The following is a 20,089-nucleotide window of genomic DNA, read 5'->3' on the forward strand; positions in this document are numbered from 1 at the left end:
CTTGAGTGTTTTTTTTGTTTTTGCAATCTCCTTTTTTCTGATGAAGATGGGTAAATAAAACTTTAATCAACTAGAATTAGTTTTGCTACATTAATAAGCATTTAGCCATTCGTCCTGTTTTGTGTTTTGTTTTCATCGTTTTATTTTTTTGTTTTGTTTTACAAGACAGTGAATCCATCAGGCGTGGTCCTGCTCTCTGAAGGAGCAATTAGCGCAGTAACAGGCCTGCCGATCAGCCGATAATAGCCCTGCGCTGTCTGGAGAGCTCAGCCCATGGCGGCTCGTGATTTGACAGAGCAGGACGCTGATTTAATTAGGAGGCCATTTGCTCCATGTTCCGGTAGAGGATAACTGTGCTGCAGGAGGGTGTTTGATATCTGCATCAGTCAATACCTTCTGCCTGCCTTACACTGTACACCAAGGGAGACCTGCTGAGAGATATTTTTGGGAAACTTGTCGAGTCGATGTTAATTTTCCTTCCTGTTGATGGGCTGGAAACCTTGGAAGCTACTTTGGTTAGATTTTCCACACACACACAAAAAAAAATCTTACACTTCTCTTTGTTTGAGGAGCAGGTGCATGGAAGACGTAAACTGGCTCTATATCAACCCTGGGAGATTTAGATGCTTGTGATCAGTTTCTGATTTTAGCTCCTCCTCTACTAGAAGGGCTCAAGACGCACAACATTGCACACACCTACTTTGAACTTCAGAAGAGACTCAGGAGCATCTGATCAGCTTTTTGTCCTGTTGCAGCAACACCAAGGTAGGAATTTTTCTGCCACACAAATTTAACCTTTGACTTTTGCTGCAGTTTCTGGGACGCAAATAAAAATGTTTCATGGCCGACATCGTAATAGTGTTGATCAGTACTAACTATCGTACAAGACATTGCATTTATGTTTGTGTAAATGCTAATTTAACAGTTTATATTGGGCTACAAATATTTTGTGACGCTTCGTATTTGGTAGTTTGTTTTTCTTCTTAATACTATCTGAAAAGAAGACATGAACGATGCTCAAGTTGATGACTGCACACAAACATAGCAGATCAATAGGACCCACTTGAGTGCAATTTAAACATAAATTATTAACCACACCTTGTGCCTCAGAGAAACTTACTGTAAAGCTCAGAACTCTGAAAGCTAATCCTTCAGATCAAATGAAAAAAATCTTGGTTTTATTTTTTATTCTAATTTATGTTTTATACCTCCCAGGTGAAAAGTTCCCAAGACGAAATGTGATCGGTTAGGGAGTTCAACCATTTCTCCCTGCAGTTCAGACTCTTAATAGATGCTTTTGTCTCTCTGGGTCTTACTTGCGTTAAAAAAAGAACATAGCTTCTCTACAGTCATGACAAAACTCAGCTGAGAGACTGTTGATGGAGAGAAAAGAGCTCACTTTACTCACGTTCTCACATCTCTGTGTTGTGTGGCTGTATGTGAGTCTGAGAATTGGTTTTTAATGTGGTTCTGGTTACTTTTAAATCACAGTTCACCATAATTTACCAGATCCGCTGCTCATGTCATACAAGCCACCCGCCTCGGGACTTTCATTCGCTTCTTCCTTTCAGTAGAGAAAATTAAAAGATTATTTTTAATCTAAAGTGGCCATGAGTTGAATGTTGAATTTAAATGTGCATTTAAATGGTAGCGTCATTATTTGCATTTTAATGATTACAGCCATCATTAGTTTGTTTTTTGAAGATGTGCCTAAGGGATACATCGTGAAAATATATTTATTTTAACACTTTGTCGTATTGCGTCAGGTCACTTAATGTATGTGAGATTTTAAAAAAATCACTTAGTTCAAACTAATCCAGCTTGAAGTTGTTTGAATCAGTCTTGATCAGAATATTGAAGTGTAAAAAGAACATTTCCTGTAAAAAAAAATAAATATAATCAAGGTCAGTTTTTGTGCATTTCTTAATGTTACAGTTTTCAAAACTACACAAAACATCTAGAGGTTTGAAAACTTGAGTGAGAATATGTAGGATCCCTGCAAGCTGTATTTTTCTCTTTACCATCATGTTTTCTTGTAAATTCATGTGTGTTTTCATCTTACTGTTAGCTCCATTTTGTTCTAATCAATATTTTTTTGATGTGATGTCCCAGATCAAATTTGTGTTGTAGGATGGATCAAGATGAGAAGATGAAGCGCCTGGACGTGGAGCCCCTGTTTGTGCGCTTCCTCAGGACACTCAAGGAACTCCTGAAGTTCGTTCTCCTCAGCTACACTGTGATCTTCGGCGCTTTGCTGCTGGCCAGGTGGACCACTTACTTTATCGTGGGAAAGTGAAAGAAGTGGAAGAATGAGCTTCCTCTTGGGTTTAGAGCTGAGATTCTTTGAACCAACTTGCCTAATGCAGTTGCTGTAGCAAGAAGAATAGATTTGTCTCATCTCCTTTCGCTCTCTGTTTTTTTCTGCTTTTTCGAACAGAATCAAAACGATGCACTTAGAGGTTCAATAAAATGTGTGATTGTTGATGCTGAGACTGACTGCGCAGTTCATATTATGTAACACAGCCACAAATGATGGCAACTAGCTCATTTCTATAGCTGTGAACAGAAAATAATGTATACTTTAAATAAATAAAAGTTTGCTATAACAGGACACTTTGACCATTTCTTCTAGCCACTGTCTGCATGGCTGGAGGAAGAACCACACTTATCTTGCCACCACATACCATGAGGAGGATGAAGAAAGGATAAAATAAATCTGGTGTCTTTCAGTTCCCAAGTCTCTACAATAAAGTTACACACTATGTTCATGCCATTTGATTTAGGAGGTATGAAAAGTTGAATGTTTTATTTCTTAACTTCACAAATGTAAAAATGTGAAGATTTGTAAATTTGCAAATAACGGTATGTTTGATCATGTGAGAGTGAGATTGAAATGAGTGAAAACATCCCTCTGCCTACTGTTAAGTGCGGAGGGTTTTTCTTATTATTATGTGGTCTTGTTTTTTCTTTCACTACTCTACAGACCTTGTAGGGTATCGGTATTGTGTATTGGATGTTTTTTTGTGTGTGTGGGTTTTAGAGAGATTTTGCAAATAAACATGATCAAATGTCCTGCCCTCTATATGCTCCGCGTTTATTATATTGTTGCTATAGAAGAAACTTAATTCCTGTTCTACAGTGAGAGGAAAAATAAAAGTGAGTTTTCTGGTTCTAGTGAGTGCACGAGGTTGGTTCGATTTTTCTAACTGAATAACCGACAAGGGCGGGGCTCATGCGCGAGATTGTTTATATAACAAAGTTTTCACTTTTTGGAACACACCAGTTAAAAAATAAATGAAAATCTAGACATAGTTGCATTTAGGAACTTTTATTTTGAGTCGGGCATCTTTCGCTTCAGCTTCGACTTGAAATGAATGGAGCACCGTCTGCTCTCTAATTCCTGCCGAGCGCCGCCCGCGTAGCGCCATTTTGAAAGTGTAAAGCTTGGAGGAGGCAGATGCGAGGGAAATCTCAAAGTGCAGTGCAAAGTCTGTAGACCAGTACTGAACGCTGTGTGTTAGTCTTTCAGTGTTGTAAAAAAAAGTAGCGTCGTGTTTTAAGCAGCCGCTGGACTGAGGGCGTTTGGAGTTAGCAACAGCCTCATTCCTCCACTGCTCCTCGGTCAGAACCACCCCAACCGACCCGGGTCAGCAGCACTGCTTCAGTCCAGGGCCTGAACCTGCTACAGAGAGCCCAGTCCCTCACCATGGCAGGTAAAAGAAAACTGTCAGAACGTACGTATGAGCTATTCTTACTAATCATCATGCTTAATAGCACACATGCTGCTTTAGTCTCCCTCTGTTGTGGTCAAGAGCAGGAAGCTAACTAGCGAGCTAGGATACTGCGAGATTCCCGTGTGAATTCCTTACAGCCAGAAAGTGAGCTAACCTAACACATCCCAACTTCTTGTTTAGGAGGATTTTCTCCCCGCAGTTACAATGTGCAGTTCGTATGAAATCGCGCATCGCCTTGCTGTCGCAGTGCGCTAAATTAGCTTCTAGCTATATTCAGTGTGTTGCCTTTGGCGGCGGTGTGTCAAAACTTAAGGTTCGTGTTGCGTGCAGGGCCCGGTGGTGGGAGCAGCGATGTGCAGTGGTGCTTCTCTCAAGTCAAAGGAGCGATGGATGATGATGTGGCTGAAGGTGAGTACATTTGGGCATTATTAAGTCTGAGTATGCTTCTTGTTTGTCCCCATATGCTTAGCATATTTTCTTTTTGAGTTACGTGAGTCTGGGTTCAGTTCCTTGCATTGTGATTTTATAAACAAACTACTTACTACCAAAGTGCTTTAAAAACCTTTTCGAGTCAGTTTACTCCACTTTGTAGCAGGACTGTAGATTATTTTAGTTTTGCTGTGGTTGCACTGATGCGCTGAAGCTTTCTGGTTAGGTGCACACACTTTTCACCTTTTCTTTAAAAGTCAGATTGACTGTAATGTAAATAGGATTGTAGTGGTATTACAAATAAAATATAAAGAAATGATTGCTTGGTTGGTTTAGATGGATACTGAAACCTCCCATATTTATGTGTTTTCATTCATTATGGAGGTCATAAACATGATCACATCTAAATTGTCAATTATTTTGTAAAAAAAAAAAAAATCTTCATTACACTGCAGTCTGCTGGAAAATAGTATTTATTGGAGTTATATGAGTACATTTCCTTTCTTGAGGGTAGATTAGTAGAAAATTACTTTAAATCATCAGTTGTCTGATTAAGTATGAAATGACCCCATCAGATGCAAATTCATGTTTGCTCCAAAATCCTGAGCTCAGATGCAGCTGCAAAAGAACAAAAATGACAACAGAGCACAAATAATCAGCATCCTTATATAGCATTTATTTTGAGGTGTAAAAGAAATGTTTGCTGCTTTATCCGTTTCATATTCTGACTTACCAAACGGAAAAGATGCATAATTATCCCTTTTCCTCCGAAGAGCTGATAGTCTGTTTGATACAAATATACAGGATCTATTTTTTTTCTTTTTACCCAAGAGGTCCATTTGCAAAGTTTAGGGTTTCAATGTTTTATGGTGTTTGGATGTTTTCAGCACTTTCCTCTTTTTACTTTCTAGCTGTACAGATTGAAGTTATTTTAGGATTTCTGTTTGGTGTCTTTTGTCAGTCTTCGTCATCTTCAATGCAAACAAAAAAAGAAGTGCTTACGTGTGTGTGTGTGCGCGCACAGTACTTAGCCGAGGATTCGGAGTTGTTTATAGTAAGCTGCAACTGAGAACAAGTACATGCGAGAGCTTCTCCTTGTGGTAATGCATGGCTGCACAGACACTACCGTTGTAGTTTATTTAAACCCTGCAAAGATTCATCTGCTTCTGTCAGCCTCTTTTTATTGTACACAATGGTTTGCATGGAGCCAGGTCGTATCTGGCACTCGGTGTGTGCTGCACTGGAACGACCCCCATTGTCTTCATTAAGGGTTTCCCTGGCACATACCAGTGCCAGCCTGCAAGTGAATATCAATTGTTGTCGTCTGGTATGTAAGTGATGCACAGCTGCAGATGGAAACAATTTTTTTTTTTTCCCTAAGTTGTGTTCAGTGTACACTGATTTTCACCAGATTAAACAGTGTCGTGTTGTGACTTCACCATGCTCGATTTAGTCTTCACCATCAAATGTACTATGCCTTAATGCTGTTTAGTAATTTTCTACTTTTGCATATTGAGTTGGTTTTTAATTATTATAACTGCCTTTGCAGCTGACATTATATCTACTGTTGAATTCAATCACACTGGGGAGCTGCTTGCCACTGGGGACAAAGGAGGTCGTGTTGTCATATTCCAGCAGGAGCCAGAGGTATGTGATTCACTTGCAGTGTCTCACTCAGGTACTCTTACCCCTTGAACTTTTTCAGAGGTCCTCTTTTCAACCACAAACTTGAATTTGCCCCACTGGGAGTTTAAAGCGTTAAAAAACAACACAAAGTAGCGCGTACTTGTGAAGTGGAAACAAAGAGATGCATGGTTTTAAACGTTATGCAGTCTGTGTGTAATAAAGTTACTCAGTACATTGTAGAGTCATCTTTTAAGTGTTTTCTGGGTTCGTCTCTACTAGTTCTGCACATTTAGGCTCTGACATTCTGGCACATTTTTGCAAAAATAGTTTAGTTCGATTTAAAGCAGTTGTGACTTTACACAGATCTTTATTTGGATTTAGATATCAACTTTTTGTGGGTCATTTGAACATGTATAAATAAATTAAATTTATTTGTGAAGCCCTTTGGTTTGTACAGAGCAACAACAACTAGTACTAAACATAAAATTGACACATTTAAACAAAAAGAATTAGCTCAATATAAGTAGCAAAGCTATCCAAGTAATAATAAAGCAAAAATAAAAATAACAAAACAAGATGATCAGAAATTTACAATTTAATAAAAACTTTTCAAAGAGTGAGACTGAAAGTACAAAACCTATAAACCATTATATGTAAGTGGTTCTTGAAGTTTGATGTAAGTGCCAGTAAGCATGCTCTGCTAACCGGTTTGACCTCTGACATCAATTAGATGAATTGGACTTTTAGTGTTGGAGTAAAAAAAAAATCTAAATCAGGTTTTTACTTGTAAAAAAAAAAAAAAACACAATAAGAAGCATTGAAGTTTGCAGTTATGTGACATAACATAAAAAATGTTTAAGGGTATCGATGCTTTGATATGACACTGTTATGTCAAAGCATAACAGTGCTTTGACATAACAGCACTTTCTATCATCTTTCTCTACTATACTGTGCTTCAAAACAGAAAAAATGAAATTTTTCCCAACATTTTGTTCAGAATTACCTCTCAACTTGAGTCATTGTTGAAAACGTTGTCTGCTCTTGTGCAGAGTAAGAACCAGCCACAGTGCAGAGGAGAGTACAATGTTTATAGCACCTTCCAGAGCCACGAGCCCGAGTTCGACTACCTGAAAAGTCTTGAGATTGAAGAGAAAATCAACAAGATTCGATGGCTACCTCAGAAGAATGCAGCACAGTTCCTTTTGTCCACAAATGGTTAGTAAATGTTTTTGATTCTGAATTATTTCAATCAATTTTACAGGATAAAGTTTGCAATGTTTTTTTTTTTTTTTTTACTCCAGACTTTTTCATCTGCCTGAGAAATATTCAGTGTAGCAGTCAAGTGGTCTTAAGTTGCTTTTGTCACTAAAATGTGACTGATATCTAATCTTTTTTTTTTTTCTTGGCAGATAAAACTATCAAGCTGTGGAAAATTAGTGAGCGAGACAAGAGACCAGAGGGCTACAATTTGAAGGAAGAAGACGGGCGATACAGAGATCCCAATTCTGTCACAACGCTACGGGTGAGTAGTAACCGCGCTCTCACATTATAAATATAAACTATATCGTGTCTGGGAAGTGAATAGCTTTAAATGGTTTCCATTTGAAACGCATTGCTTTCCTTTCACTAAAGCTGCGTGTTCCTCCAGGTGCCGGTGTTGAGGCCCATGGACCTGATGGTGGAAGCCAGCCCCAGACGAGTGTTTGCCAACGCTCACACATACCACATCAACTCCATATCGGTCAACAGTGATCATGAGACCTATCTGTCTGCAGACGACCTGCGCATCAACCTCTGGCATCTGGAGATCACCGATCGCAGCTTTAGTATCCTTTTGGTTTTCAAATCCTCACGTCTGTCGCACAAGCGGCGAGGAGTTCTCCAGTCGGGACGTTTGATCTCTGATCTCAAGTCTTGACACTCGGCGAGAAGCGTTTGCTGATACTTTGTCCCAGTTTGATACTCTGTATAAATCTGTGGCATGTATACATGTGAATGTGGTAAAATATCAAGCTGTGGCTCATCAATATGCAAAGCTGATATGAATATTGTTATGGTGTCAAACTCATTCATGAAAGATGCTTATGACATTGAAGCCACATCACTTTCTCCTGATTGTTAAAATGCTCCTTTATTTATATATATATATATATATATATATATATATATATATATATATATATATATATAGTGTCATAGTTTTTATGACACTAGAGATGCAAATTTGATGCAAATCATTTGTTTCAAAAGATTTACATCTCAACACATACAGCTGTAGTTTTGAATAAACACACCCAACGTTGCTACGTTAGCATGTTATCTGTTTTGATGTGACGACTTTGTTAGTTTGGCTTGTAAAATATAATCTGACTCTTGTCTGAGTTAGTAATCGAGTACTCCATGGATTAATCTCTTGATCAATGTTATAATCAGATATATGTATACGTCCTACTGCAGGCATTCTAACTTTTATCTCTTGTAATTCACTATTTAAGTACACGTTAAGATCTGTGCCTCCCCGTTTCTCAATCAGAACTGTACATGCTCAATCATATGTGCATTACCCAGCCCATCATCTAAAATTAGTTTCGAATGAATTATTGTTTATTATTTTGGTGTTGTTTGCAGCGCCATGTTACAGACTTTAGTTTACCTTCACAAGGTGCTTGTAGAGAGGGTTAGGGTCAGGTTAACTTTTATCGAAGCTTTTTGAAATTGTTGATTTGACACCAGATTAAATTGAAGGAAGATGAAATCCTTTTAGAAATGCTGAGATGGAAATAAAGCTAGGTTTCTTTTGTAACATGACGACGAAGCATGTTATGTAACTGCATTCAGTGTCCCCAGTGAAACACATGACCACTAAAGCAGTTAAATGAAGCAATGAGTCAGATTTCTGCCTAGAATTATTATTCATTTTTCTTTTCTTTTTTTTTTTTTTAAAGTCATGCCATGCTTTATTTTGCCACAAGAGGTCACTGATGAACTACGAGATGCTGAGATAGTTGCTGTCATAGAGGAAAGTTGTTGTTTTTTTATGCCATCTTGTTTCTTTTTGTCTCGTCCTTCCTTGGAGTAGCTGTCGTTTTGGACCTTGACCTCTGTTTTTCCAGATATTGTTGACATAAAGCCAGCTAACATGGAGGAGCTGACAGAAGTGATCACGGCTGCAGAGTTTCACCCCGACCAGTGTAACACTTTTGTTTACAGCAGCAGCAAGGGAACCATCCGCCTGTGTGACATGAGGGCATCAGCACTGTGTGACCAGCATGCCAAAAGTAAGTCGCTTACAACAAATACATGTTTGAGAGCAGGAAAGGAATACACAATATTCCTGTCATCCCAATTTTGCTGTATTGGGATGAGAAGTATCTTAATGCTTCACAAGACCTTAAAATTTGTTCAGAGTAAAAATTATGGATTTTTTTTTTTTTTAGTACGCATTGTAATTAACAGCATTCAAAGTGTTAACTTTTTGCTTGAGTTTCATCATGAATCTACTGTTTTTCTCTATTGGATGTCCTACATTGAAGAGCTTCATTTTAGATGATAAATATTTGTTTTCATTGGTATTGTTTTTTACTGATGCAACATAGTGAATGAAACTAAAGTCATATATATGGAACGGCTTGTTTCCACTATATAGTTTTTAATTCACTAACAATTATTCACAAAAGACACACACTTTAGCCCATTTTAAGTTTTGCTCCCAGGATCTTATTTTTATTAAATTGTGGCTCTTACAGTGTTAAATCAGCAGAATAACATCTCAACATGTATCCTTTTTTTTTTTTTTTTTTTTTAATTCAAAGTGTTTGAGGAGCCAGAAGACCCAAACAACCGTTCGTTCTTTTCTGAAATCATCTCGTCCATCTCTGATGTCAAGTTCAGCCACAGCGGACGCTACATGATGACGCGAGACTATCTGTCCGTCAAAATTTGGGATCTGAACATGGAAACCCGGCCAGTAGAGACATATCAGGTTTGCCGCTGCAAATGTTATTTTAATTTTTTATGCTTTGGGAAGAGATCTGCCGATCTGAGATTTGTGGCCAGTTTCAAATGTTTGCCTTTTGATCCCACAATATAGATTTTTAGCCTTTCAGATTTCCTCATCAATATATTCTTCTGTGACCCTTCTGGTGTGAGCAGTTTATTATTCATTTATATTGGTAGCAGTAGCAAAGTCACACCATTTGTAGAGAAAAGTCACTGTACAATGGGGTTACTAATGATTTGGTGTTGAGATTTAAATTCGTCTTTAGCATTTTATGTTTAGCATTAGTGAATGTGAACGGTATTTCCATGAGCATTACCTAGAGAACGTAGATCCTTTTACTAATCAATAAAAAGGATTGCGTTTTTGAATTTCCAGCCTGCTTCTGACAGATCAGGTCTAATAAAACTTAAATCTGGTTGAATCAAACCACTAACTGATTTTTCTGTATTTCTCTACCTGTTAAGAGAACAAAAAAACAAAACACTGTGCTGTTTTCACCTTTGCTTCATGTGATTCGCTGTTCTATTTTACCAGGTGCATGAATATCTCAGGAGTAAGTTGTGTTCACTTTATGAGAACGACTGCATTTTCGACAAGTTTGAATGCTGCTGGAATGGCAATGACAGGTTAGTCAATCAGAAAATTACTTTTCATCTCCTGTTACACCAAAATCAGTCACAAATGACGTTCCTTTTTCCCCTTTTCCGTGGATTATGATTGAGATCAGTAGTGAAAGTACGATCCGAAGCGGCTCCTCATGATTGTCTGTTTCCACAGCGTTGTGATGACTGGTTCCTACAACAACTTCTTCAGGATGTTTGACAGGGACTACCGGCAGGACGTGACCTTCGAGGCGTCACGGGAAAACAGCAAGCCCCGGTCGGTCCTGAAGCCTCGCAAAATAAGCACAGGTGGGAAGCGCAAAAAGGATGAGATCAGTGTAGACAGTCTGGACTTTAACAAGAAGATCCTCCACACTGCCTGGCATCCGCTGGACAACATCATTGCTGTGGCCACCACCAACAATCTGTACATATTCCAAGACAAACTGAACTAAAGTCCGTTAACCCACTCAGATCCCGATTTCTTCTTTAGCCCTCTTTTCGCTCTCAGATTGAAACAAAATCCGTCTTAGTCCAAGCCCCTGAAACTTGATCAAATCTGTCCTTTTGATTATGTGAGAAGACTTACTTTGTAAACGGTGCCATACATCCAGCCAGGCCATAGAAAAAAAAAAAGCATCATAGTGTGCTGTTAGTTTCTTCCATTAGAAGCACTCCATCCATCGGGCTTCCATTTCTAACTCCACTACATCCCAAACCAAAGGGAAAGTCTACGTTTTATCACTTGTTCGTGCCATATTGACATGATTCATTTGTCTGTTATTCCTACTGGTTAACTTTCTGTTCGTTTTGGTTTTGTCTTCCTGTCACCAAGTTCATTTTTGTACTGCCCTGATTCATCAATACAAAGCTGTCGATTCTTTTATTTGCCCAACAAGTATCAAGTTGCCAAGTTCTTTCCTTATGTACTGTATGATTACTGTTAAAGGACTAATTTAGCATTTCATTATGTTTAGCTAATTGTCTTAAAAAAAAAAAAAAAAAACTTTGGATAAATGATATCAAAGCTAACAGAGTACAAATATATTTGATTTTTTTTTTTTTTAACTTTGACTCAGCTGCTTGTTTACATTCATCTCTTCTTTAAGAAAATCTCCTGGGTTTGATTTTACATTTCTATAACCCATTGTATCGAGTGTTTTGGCCATTTGTTTCGATATAGGATACGTCCTGCAAACAACTTCGATTCATTCAAGTCTTGTTGAAGCGGCCTGTCATTCGAGTTCAATGTTCACCACACACTCGTTCAAGCGAGCCCATTATCGGCGACAGAGAGAGCCATGAGATGTCCTTGATATTTTTATTCACTCAGGTTTATGGGGCAGCACTAGAAAAATGGGTGTAAAACCAAAATGTATGACAGGTTTTCTTACAGAAGTGTGTTTTATCACTGTAATTCTGCTGTGGTTGAGTTTGTAGTAAATGGAAGTAGGTGAAATGTTCCTTTTCTACATGTGTCAGTTTTGTCACGCTGCTCTCAAACCGTTTGATTTCATTTCCCCAGGCCAGGCTTCATCTGCCTGTCGGAGCGTCCTTACTCACGCCGTCGCATGTTGTACGGATAAACTGTAGAAAGTTCAGCAGAGGTTCACAGATCTGGTTGATATTAGCTGGTTGACTTTAGTTTTTTTCTTCTTTTTTTCTTTCTTTTTTTTTTTTTAGACTTTGAATAGCAGAAATGTGTTGCAGGTTTTTTTTTTTTTTTTTTTTTTTAGTTTTTTTTTTTTTTTTTTAGTTTTGATAGAGATAGCAGTTCTCAATCCAAAAGAAAATGAAGTGCATCACAGTACGTACATTAATTAGACTGAAAAAAATAATTGGGATTCTGAGTTTGATTTTGAGGGGGAAGGGTCTGGGGTTTTTTTTTTTTTTTTTTTCTTTTCAGTGTTTGACCTGCTAATCGCCACCCGAACCAATCAAGAAAAACATTTTCTGATTCCATCTCCGTTAAGCCCAAGTTTCCCATCACTTCCACTTAAGATCGGAAGGGAAACAAGTTTCAGACAGAAAAGCTTTCCGTAGAAGTCTGGATACTGCTCTCACTTATTTGATGTGATTCTCCTGAAAGGGAGATCAGATGAATAAAAGCCTTTGCCTAACTCTTAGATCTTACCAAATAATGTTTTCAGGAAAAGTATTACAAATACCACTCTACCATAATTTGCCATGGAGGGTTTTTTTTTGTTGCATCAAATGATGGCTGATCACGCCAAAGTATCTAGTCTTTATACACAACAAAGATAAAGCTCTCTTGCAGACAAAGTGCCCCTGATCCAGCGGGTCCAGCCTTGCAGTTGTGTGGGCAACCATGCTTAACTCAGGATAAAAACCTGTGTGTTATATATATATATATATATATATATATATATATATATATATATGCATACATATATATAAGATGATTCCCTGTGCCCCCATTTTTACTCTTGTGTGGCACCAAAACGTCGTGCTGCTCCCAGCTCACCTTCGGTGTATGTTGTGTTGTTGCAGAAAAAAATTGCTAATCATCTGCATCTAGATTTTATTTGTAGATTTTTCTATATTTGAAATGTTTTGTACTGTACCTGATAAAAGAAGAAGAATCACTATAGCTGATTTATTTTTGTATAAATTAAGGCAATATCATTACAGTCTAATCACTGTAGTTTCTTTACCTATCTGCCTCAGGCTTACTGTACAGGGCAGATCATTCGAAAGTCAGGTTTCCCTTTGCTTTTTGCTCGTTATAACAGGTAGACACATCAAAGAAGTGCGTCAGGTTCGAAGTGGGGTGCCCAAAGAGAAGTATTTTCAGGTGTCAGTACCTGAAAATAAATAATGGAAGCTAAACTCCTGCCTGATGATGAGCACTATTACTGTACTCTTGCCAACTACGTTTTTTTTTTTTTTTTTTTTCTATCTAACTTATTTAGAGGGTTCCAGCGTTTTGATTTCATGTGAATCTTAATATTTGGTTTATGTGCCATAGTTTTGCTCGATGAACAATTCCTCTGGCTGCGAAAGACTAACATTGAAACGGCATTTTCATCCTCTTTGCGGCTAGCCGGGTCACTTGACTACGCGGAGCGACGACTGTCGATCTGTGCGGCTCTCCTTTGCAGACTTATTTGAAGAGAATCTGTGAAGCACTTCATGTGCAGTTTGGCGTCAGAGAGGAGGGTCACCAGTTTAAGCTAAAGCTCCGTGCGTAGAAAACTTGATGGAACCGCGACTGTGCGTTTTCTACGAACAGTCAAAATGCCACGCAATGAAGGTACAGGTTATCTTTTCCAGTTCGTAAACAATACGTTGATGTTTTTATTCGGGCACTGAGCTCCTTCGTCCACTGGATCATATTTGTGAAAGTGAATGTGTCGCTCCGTTCTCAGTATAATTATTAACTAATGTTGAGTTCCAGTCTCTCAGGGTTCTGGGTTGTGTCTTTTGATAAGATAAGTTTCTAGTATTTTTATTTTGTGCAACTTTCTTTTGGTTTTGTAATGCAAACTTTGTATTTTTGCCTTTTTTTTTGTTTCCTAGATAAATGAATCTTTTCTATTTCAACTCCTTTCTTCCATTTATTGAGCGAATCTCCATCTTGTTTTAAAGTAGAAAATAAACGATATAACCTTCTCGTGCATAATGATACATCAAGAAACTGCTTACCAATAGAAGCTGGTATTTATCTGAGCAATTAATAAAAAACCTTTTCATCATTCTCCCTACGTTGTCTTAATACAAGCTGTCCTTCGAGGCTCTAATGTACACAACAAAGATGTTCACAAGAACCCTGTTGCCTTTTTTTCTTTAAAGAGCATTACCAATAAACAAGATAATAATCAGTTACACTTGTGAAACTTTCTGGCTCACCCAGATTGCTCAGGGGAATCTTCTGCTGCTCTGTCCCAAACTTTACACCTTCAAGAAAATGGGATTATCAGAACTGAAACAAAAACTTCTATTTTGCTGTAAATCACCTTTTTGTTTCTTTCCCTCCACGTATGGCTTTGATACACCAGGTTATTAAGTAGTGTTTCCCATTGTGTGCACATGGAGTTTAAACAATTTTGTCCACATGAAGGAGCATTAAAACATGTCTGATGTATCACAAGAATGGTAAAACAAAATCCACTTTGTTTCTTTTCTGTGAATTTCATTATTTTTGAGTGTGTGTTTTATTTCAAGGGGATGGAGAGTTTTGGTGATCTGTTTGGGAATGACTACATATTGTTCACTGTACAGAGTTATTTGTCAAATGAAATAAGGTACAGTGTAGATAACATGTAATAAGGAGTTTCAAATTTAATAATTAAATTACTGTGCTACTTTATTATTACTGTTTGGAGTTTTTTTGGAGGGGGATGGGGGGGCAACTGAGCGTTTCATAATTTCATCTCCATTACAATAATATTTGTGGTTAACTTAAGAGGAAGTAGTGCACATTTTTGCCCTTTCATCCCATCAGCTTTCAAGTCATAATGGAAGTGAAACATGTTTTGTTTTCTAACTTGAATTCAGCTTAATTCATCTTTCAATTACCTCTGATCAGCCTCCCTAGCTGATGATGGGGAAAAGCATCCACATCTGTGATGCTGCCATCACCCTCCTGTTGACCTGTAGGGATGATGACTTAACAAAAAAAAGTGTGCTCATGAAATTGGCACAACTTCACACCACTTTATTATAATGCCAGACCTGCAAAGTGCATTACAACAGTGTTTAGACGTACCTAGTTAGTCCAGCATCTTGACTGTTTCTCTGATTAGTGCTGTCCTTGGTTAGTCATTTGGTTTTGGTTTTGAAGACGGACTAGAGATTTACCCCAAAGTGAGTGTAAACCACATTATTCAGATTTTACGAGGAGTTTATGCTTTTTTTGTTGTTGTTGTTATTCATCACATTTGTCTTCTGTAATAAAATACATATTAGTCTGTGGTTGTGAGAAGGTAAAAAAAAAGTTAAAGGGATTTGAGTAGTTTTGCAAGAAACTGTAAGCCATCAAGTTGGGAGGTCATCCGTTATTGTCAATAATCAAACTGCTCATACTCATCAGACTGCAACATCTAAATTACAAATACATTTTGAAAGCACTCAGAATTAACCTTTCCATGCAAACACTTTTTAATCCACACATTTACCTTGCACGGCGGCGATACATTTTACGTTTGTGTGCATTCTTTAACAGATTACTTTTATACTTTCTAGTAAACAATTTAAAAAAAAATGTTCAACGACAGTCTCGGGATCGGTGAAGTCTTGAAGCTGCGCCTGCGCAGACCCTAGTTAAGCGTCAGAACTATAGTCAACAAACATGTCTACCGCTCCTGCTCCTCAAAACAATAACGAGGATCCCGGACTGCAAGGTAGGTCGTCACTGTAAATGGTACGTCTTCCTTCATAAAAAATATTCGTATGTTTCTTACTAATGCGTGACAATATAGTTACAAAGGTGTAATGGTAAAAGTTAGATTGGGGATGGAATTTCCTTGTCTTCGCGTAAGGATGGAGAACATGTTCCGTACGTCACAACAAATTAGCCAATCGTAACACGGTACACTGTTGATTGACACTTGAGCAGCCAATCATTGCTAGAGGTCTGGGTGGGTTTAGCTTTAGCCAAAAAATGAAAACAAGTTTGGTACAAAAGGCGAATTTAATTGTCACGTTTGTTCCCTTTAAGATATTCTTTTTCTTTAAAATGTGCACAGATATATCCCAGATATTTAAACGCATTATGTAAAACTCCGTACTTTCAAAATGCAGTTATCTTGCAGCATAAAATGTCCAAAAAAAAAAAAAAAAAGTGAGGTCGCATTTTGCCTGAGGGTAAACAAATAACACGCATGTAAAAATGAAACTTGGTGTTTAGGCTTGAGTGGAGGCTTATTAATGTGTCGGGGTATTAGGGCTCGCTTTGTGTGTCAGAAGGCAGCTGGAGCAGCGACACGTCAGGCAGGTTGGCTCCCACTGCTCGCCACAGTTATGCAAGACCCCAGAGGAGCAGTGATGTCAAATTGGTCAGAAGATGTGACGTCGAGTCAGCTTTAGTTCATCCTCAGACCCATAATTTCCAACTAGCTCCAAACAGGAAAGGGGTGTCTCATGCCATCACAAGGTTTACATGCCGTACTCAGACAAGCTGATTACATAACTCTGCTTGTGGGGCAGTGGCACAAAGACCTCTGTGCTGCCTCGGTTTCTGGCCACTGGATGCACAATAGTTGAAACTGTATTTTTTAAATGTGACAGCTTGTCCTGCTGGAGAACTGTCAAGTCAGCAGTCTTCCTCGTGACTGTGTAAACCACAACAACATTTCTGTACAAAGAAGATTTTTTTTTTTATTGTTGGTTGGTCCTATGCTCTATTATAATTTTATGAGAAACTGGATGTTGACTTTTAATCATTGTCATTAAATTTAACAAAATAAAATATTTTAGATATAGCACACAATATGTTTCAAACTTTTTAAATACTTATTACCAAATGTAACTTTTTGATGATGTTCCAGTTTTTTGAGATGCACAATTTGAGATGGTCAACAGGTTTTCATGTGAAAGATGACGTTAGTGTTAACTGTGCTGTTGATTGGGTTGCATCTACACACATTAAACCTATTCTCCCTTAATTTCGGTGGTTTTATCGTTGTGTTGCAAAGGCTCCTGGGTAGAGCTGGAGCTGAATGGTAATACAGGGGCAGAGAGCAGGCCGACCAGCCAGCTGATGCCACCTGCTGAAGACCAAATCAACGCAAATGCAGGCATGAGTCAAAGTCTCCCCCCTTTAGAAGAGGGTGAAAGTGACGAAACCCTGATTGGAGGACTGGAACATGTGCCATCGTCATCTTCTATCCACAACGGAGACATGGAAAAAATACTTCTGGATGCTCAGCATGAGTCCAGCCCAAGTAATTCATCCTGTGAGAGGTAGGCCACACATTTCCTTTACTATTTTCAGTAAAACCTAAGTATTGATTTTTTTTTTAATATACACTATTGCCAACCCCTCACAGTCCTCACAGACCACCCAGTTCCGCACAGGATGATGGCCAGATAACATTTGATGTGGAGATGTCCAGTCCAAGAGGCAGTCAGGTAGGGATACCTGGCAAACGTATTAGCAACTCTGGAACATTTTTTTATAAGTTTTGTAACATCAAACCACAAATATCCATGTGACACATATCACTATATGTGATTGACCAGCACAAAGTTGGTCTTAATTGTAAAGGTAGGATACATGGTTGTTAATTTTTTCCCAGAACTATCTCTGATGGCAAAAAGTAAAATCCAGTGCAAGCAAAGTCTTTTGGGGCAGGATTTCTTTCCACATCTTTTTGCCTTTACATTTCCAGTCAGAGGACGATACTGCAGACATGGACAGAGAGGATGACATCTTGATGAACAAAGAAGTTGATTGGGTGGCCAATTGGTCCAGTAGGCCTGAAAACATCCCCCCAAAGTTAGTACGCTGGCAAGCTCAGAATCAGCTGCCCATCGGGATATTCTCCCTCAGTGGTCTCAGAAACAACGTTAACTGGTTGTTCTTCTCAGGGAGTTCCACTTCAGACATCCCCGACGTTCAGTGTCTCTGAGTATGCGGAAGAGCGGCGTCATGAAGAAAGGTGGCATCTTCTCTGCTGAATTCCTAAAAGTTTTCATTCCTTCCCTGCTCATCTCACACATGCTGGCTCTTGGCCTTGGGTAAGATGGGTCATCTGTTAGTAGTTTTAAAATATTTTGGGTTTTTTTTTCTGTGCTTGCTTTTCTTGTTTAGTTCATAGTTAATATTTTCTCAAACATCATGCAACAACAATGCAAATTATATGTCTATCTTCACAAAGAGGGACTAGAGAAGAGAAATGACTTAAAATAACGTTTAAGTCAGATATGGAAGGCGCCTTGTATGAATAAAGTTACTTATCTGTGTTTTAATTATTTGTCCTGTGTTTTCTCATTTTTAATAATAATAATAATAATAAAGAGTCGTTCTATTTCACATGTTTGATGATTTTATTTTAGGGTGTACATTGGGAAAAGAATTGCCACAGCCGCCACCAGCTCCTACTGAGCAGAAGATGAAGCAGTGCCTGGGTGTTCTCCTGTCTCCAAGCCTCCCAAACGCCTCCTGAAGTCAAGCTCTCACTGTGTGCATCTGTCCTACGCCCACGTCTTTCTCTTCCAATCTGCATTAACTGGTGTCACACTGTAGATGTAGTCATGCTGATTAATTATGTGGTTGCACTCCACCAGATTTTGACACGGGGTGGGGCTTTATCGTATACGCGAGTCACCGACTTGAAACTAACTCAAAATCTAACTTGCCACGGACCTTATGTCAGGTGGCATCCAGTTGAAGTTTCCTTTTGTGTCTTGATATTGAACATATCAATTCTGGTATTTCTGCAGGGCTACAAGTTTTCTTTTAGGTGTTCTAAAAAGCAGAAAGGAAGACATATGTTATTTACGCCATAACTGCTTTATGAACTAATTGACTTTGGGGAACAGGAGAGACTTTGATAGCTTGAAAGTTTGTGACTTTAAGGCCCACTTCACACCAGGCGTTTTAGGATCATTTGTATGTCGCTGGATTGCGGCAAAGATGGAAAACCGCATTTTAATGTGCTCCTACTGTTAGGACATTGGTTTTCCTGCTGGGTTGTTATCCGGTACTATTGCCATGTGCTTCAGATGATCTAGGATTCCTCTTTACAATCTGCAGAATTTGGAGGTTTCTGATGAATGTTCTGGTTGATATTTAACATTGTCTTTGTCTACTTTGAATAGGGCCTTACTGTCAAGGTGCAGTGAACTGCTGTTCAGAGCTGAATGCTGAACCACTGCTTTTTTTTCTTTTTTTTTTTTCAAATTTCGCACAATTTTGAGGATGGTATTCATAACACGTTGATCCCCAGAGGGTTTCTATGTAAACTTTGTTGAGTTGCCAAGCCTAAACATTATCCTACTATCTAGTCCCAAAAATGAAGAGTTGGAATGTTTTATTATAGTGGCATCTAGATTGGAAGATAATATACCAGGCCAAAAGCTACTTCTTTTATGTATTGTTTTTCTGACATATCCCTTTTTTTTTTACATATAGGAGCAGTAGCAAAGTGCCAAAACATTTACCTTTCACCACTGCACATTGGTGGCCTATCTTATGCTTTCTGATTTGTTTTGTTTTCTAATATGTTTAGATATTTAATTATGTACATGTGAATATTAATTTAAGCTGTGACCTTCCCTGTGCTATGTACACCTCTCAACATTGTATAACTTGTTTATACATTGATTATTAATGCATTACTTCAGTGTTTCTTATGCATTGTGGCAGTGTGAGTATTGTGTTTTTGCTCAGTTGCTAGAGTTGCTAGGGCTTTAGCTGCACAAATCACCACCACAGAGGAAGATATTTTCTGAAGTGTTATCTGACTTTAATCTTGGTTTCACTGTACAATAATTTCACCTAATATATGCTATATTATGTACAGTGTCTGTGGACCATCGAGTATGATGATATAGAAATCGTTTATTACAGATAAAGTATGCATTTCTGTATGTTAATGCTCATTGCATGGCTCCTCTGTTGATGGATAATAACCATATTAAAATATAAACTACAATTTACAAAATTGTCCGTTTTGGTTTCAGTTCTAAGCTGTAATGCGTGATTTAGGTGGCCAGCTCATAAACTACAGATC

General features: G+C 38.3%; 2 protein-coding genes across 4 annotated transcripts; both read left to right on the forward strand.

Moving 5' to 3' along the window:
• Window positions 1-3,404: 3,404 nt before the first annotated feature.
• On the forward strand, window positions 3,405-14,721 carry ppp2r2aa (protein phosphatase 2, regulatory subunit B, alpha a). Of its 2 annotated transcripts, none has more exons than XM_014992782.2 (10): window positions 3,405-3,734; window positions 4,065-4,142; window positions 5,713-5,810; window positions 6,839-7,004; window positions 7,199-7,311; window positions 7,438-7,615; window positions 8,903-9,067; window positions 9,602-9,771; window positions 10,324-10,415; window positions 10,567-14,721. In XM_014992782.2, the coding sequence occupies exons 1-10, from the start codon at window positions 3,707-3,709 to the stop codon at window positions 10,844-10,846; spliced, it is 1,368 nt and encodes a 455-aa protein (XP_014848268.1). In that variant the 5' UTR covers window positions 3,405-3,706; the 3' UTR covers window positions 10,847-14,721. The 2 variants fall into 2 exon arrangements, with proteins under 2 accessions (XP_014848268.1, XP_014848269.1); XM_014992783.2 differs by having other exon boundaries at window positions 3,405-3,713.
• A 763-nt stretch (window positions 14,722-15,484) lies between these two features.
• bnip3la (BCL2 interacting protein 3 like a) lies at window positions 15,485-20,020 on the forward strand. 2 transcript variants are annotated; one of them, XM_014992784.2, is made up of 6 exons: window positions 15,485-15,754; window positions 17,048-17,315; window positions 17,402-17,483; window positions 17,744-17,850; window positions 17,943-18,092; window positions 18,411-20,020. In XM_014992784.2, exons 1-6 carry the CDS (start codon window positions 15,703-15,705, stop codon window positions 18,457-18,459), a joined length of 708 nt encoding a protein of 235 aa, XP_014848270.2. In that variant the 5' UTR covers window positions 15,485-15,702; the 3' UTR covers window positions 18,460-20,020. The 2 variants fall into 2 exon arrangements, with proteins under 2 accessions (XP_014848270.2, XP_087865122.1); XM_088008996.1 differs by having other exon boundaries at window positions 15,666-15,774.
• The last annotated feature ends 69 nt before the right edge of the window (window positions 20,021-20,089 follow it).

The sequence above is a fragment of the Poecilia mexicana genome, unplaced genomic scaffold (genome assembly GCF_051168715.1).
Source record: "Poecilia mexicana isolate PSO_F unplaced genomic scaffold, ASM5116871v1 scaffold_9, whole genome shotgun sequence".
Lineage (NCBI taxonomy): Eukaryota > Metazoa > Chordata > Actinopteri > Cyprinodontiformes > Poeciliidae > Poecilia > Poecilia mexicana.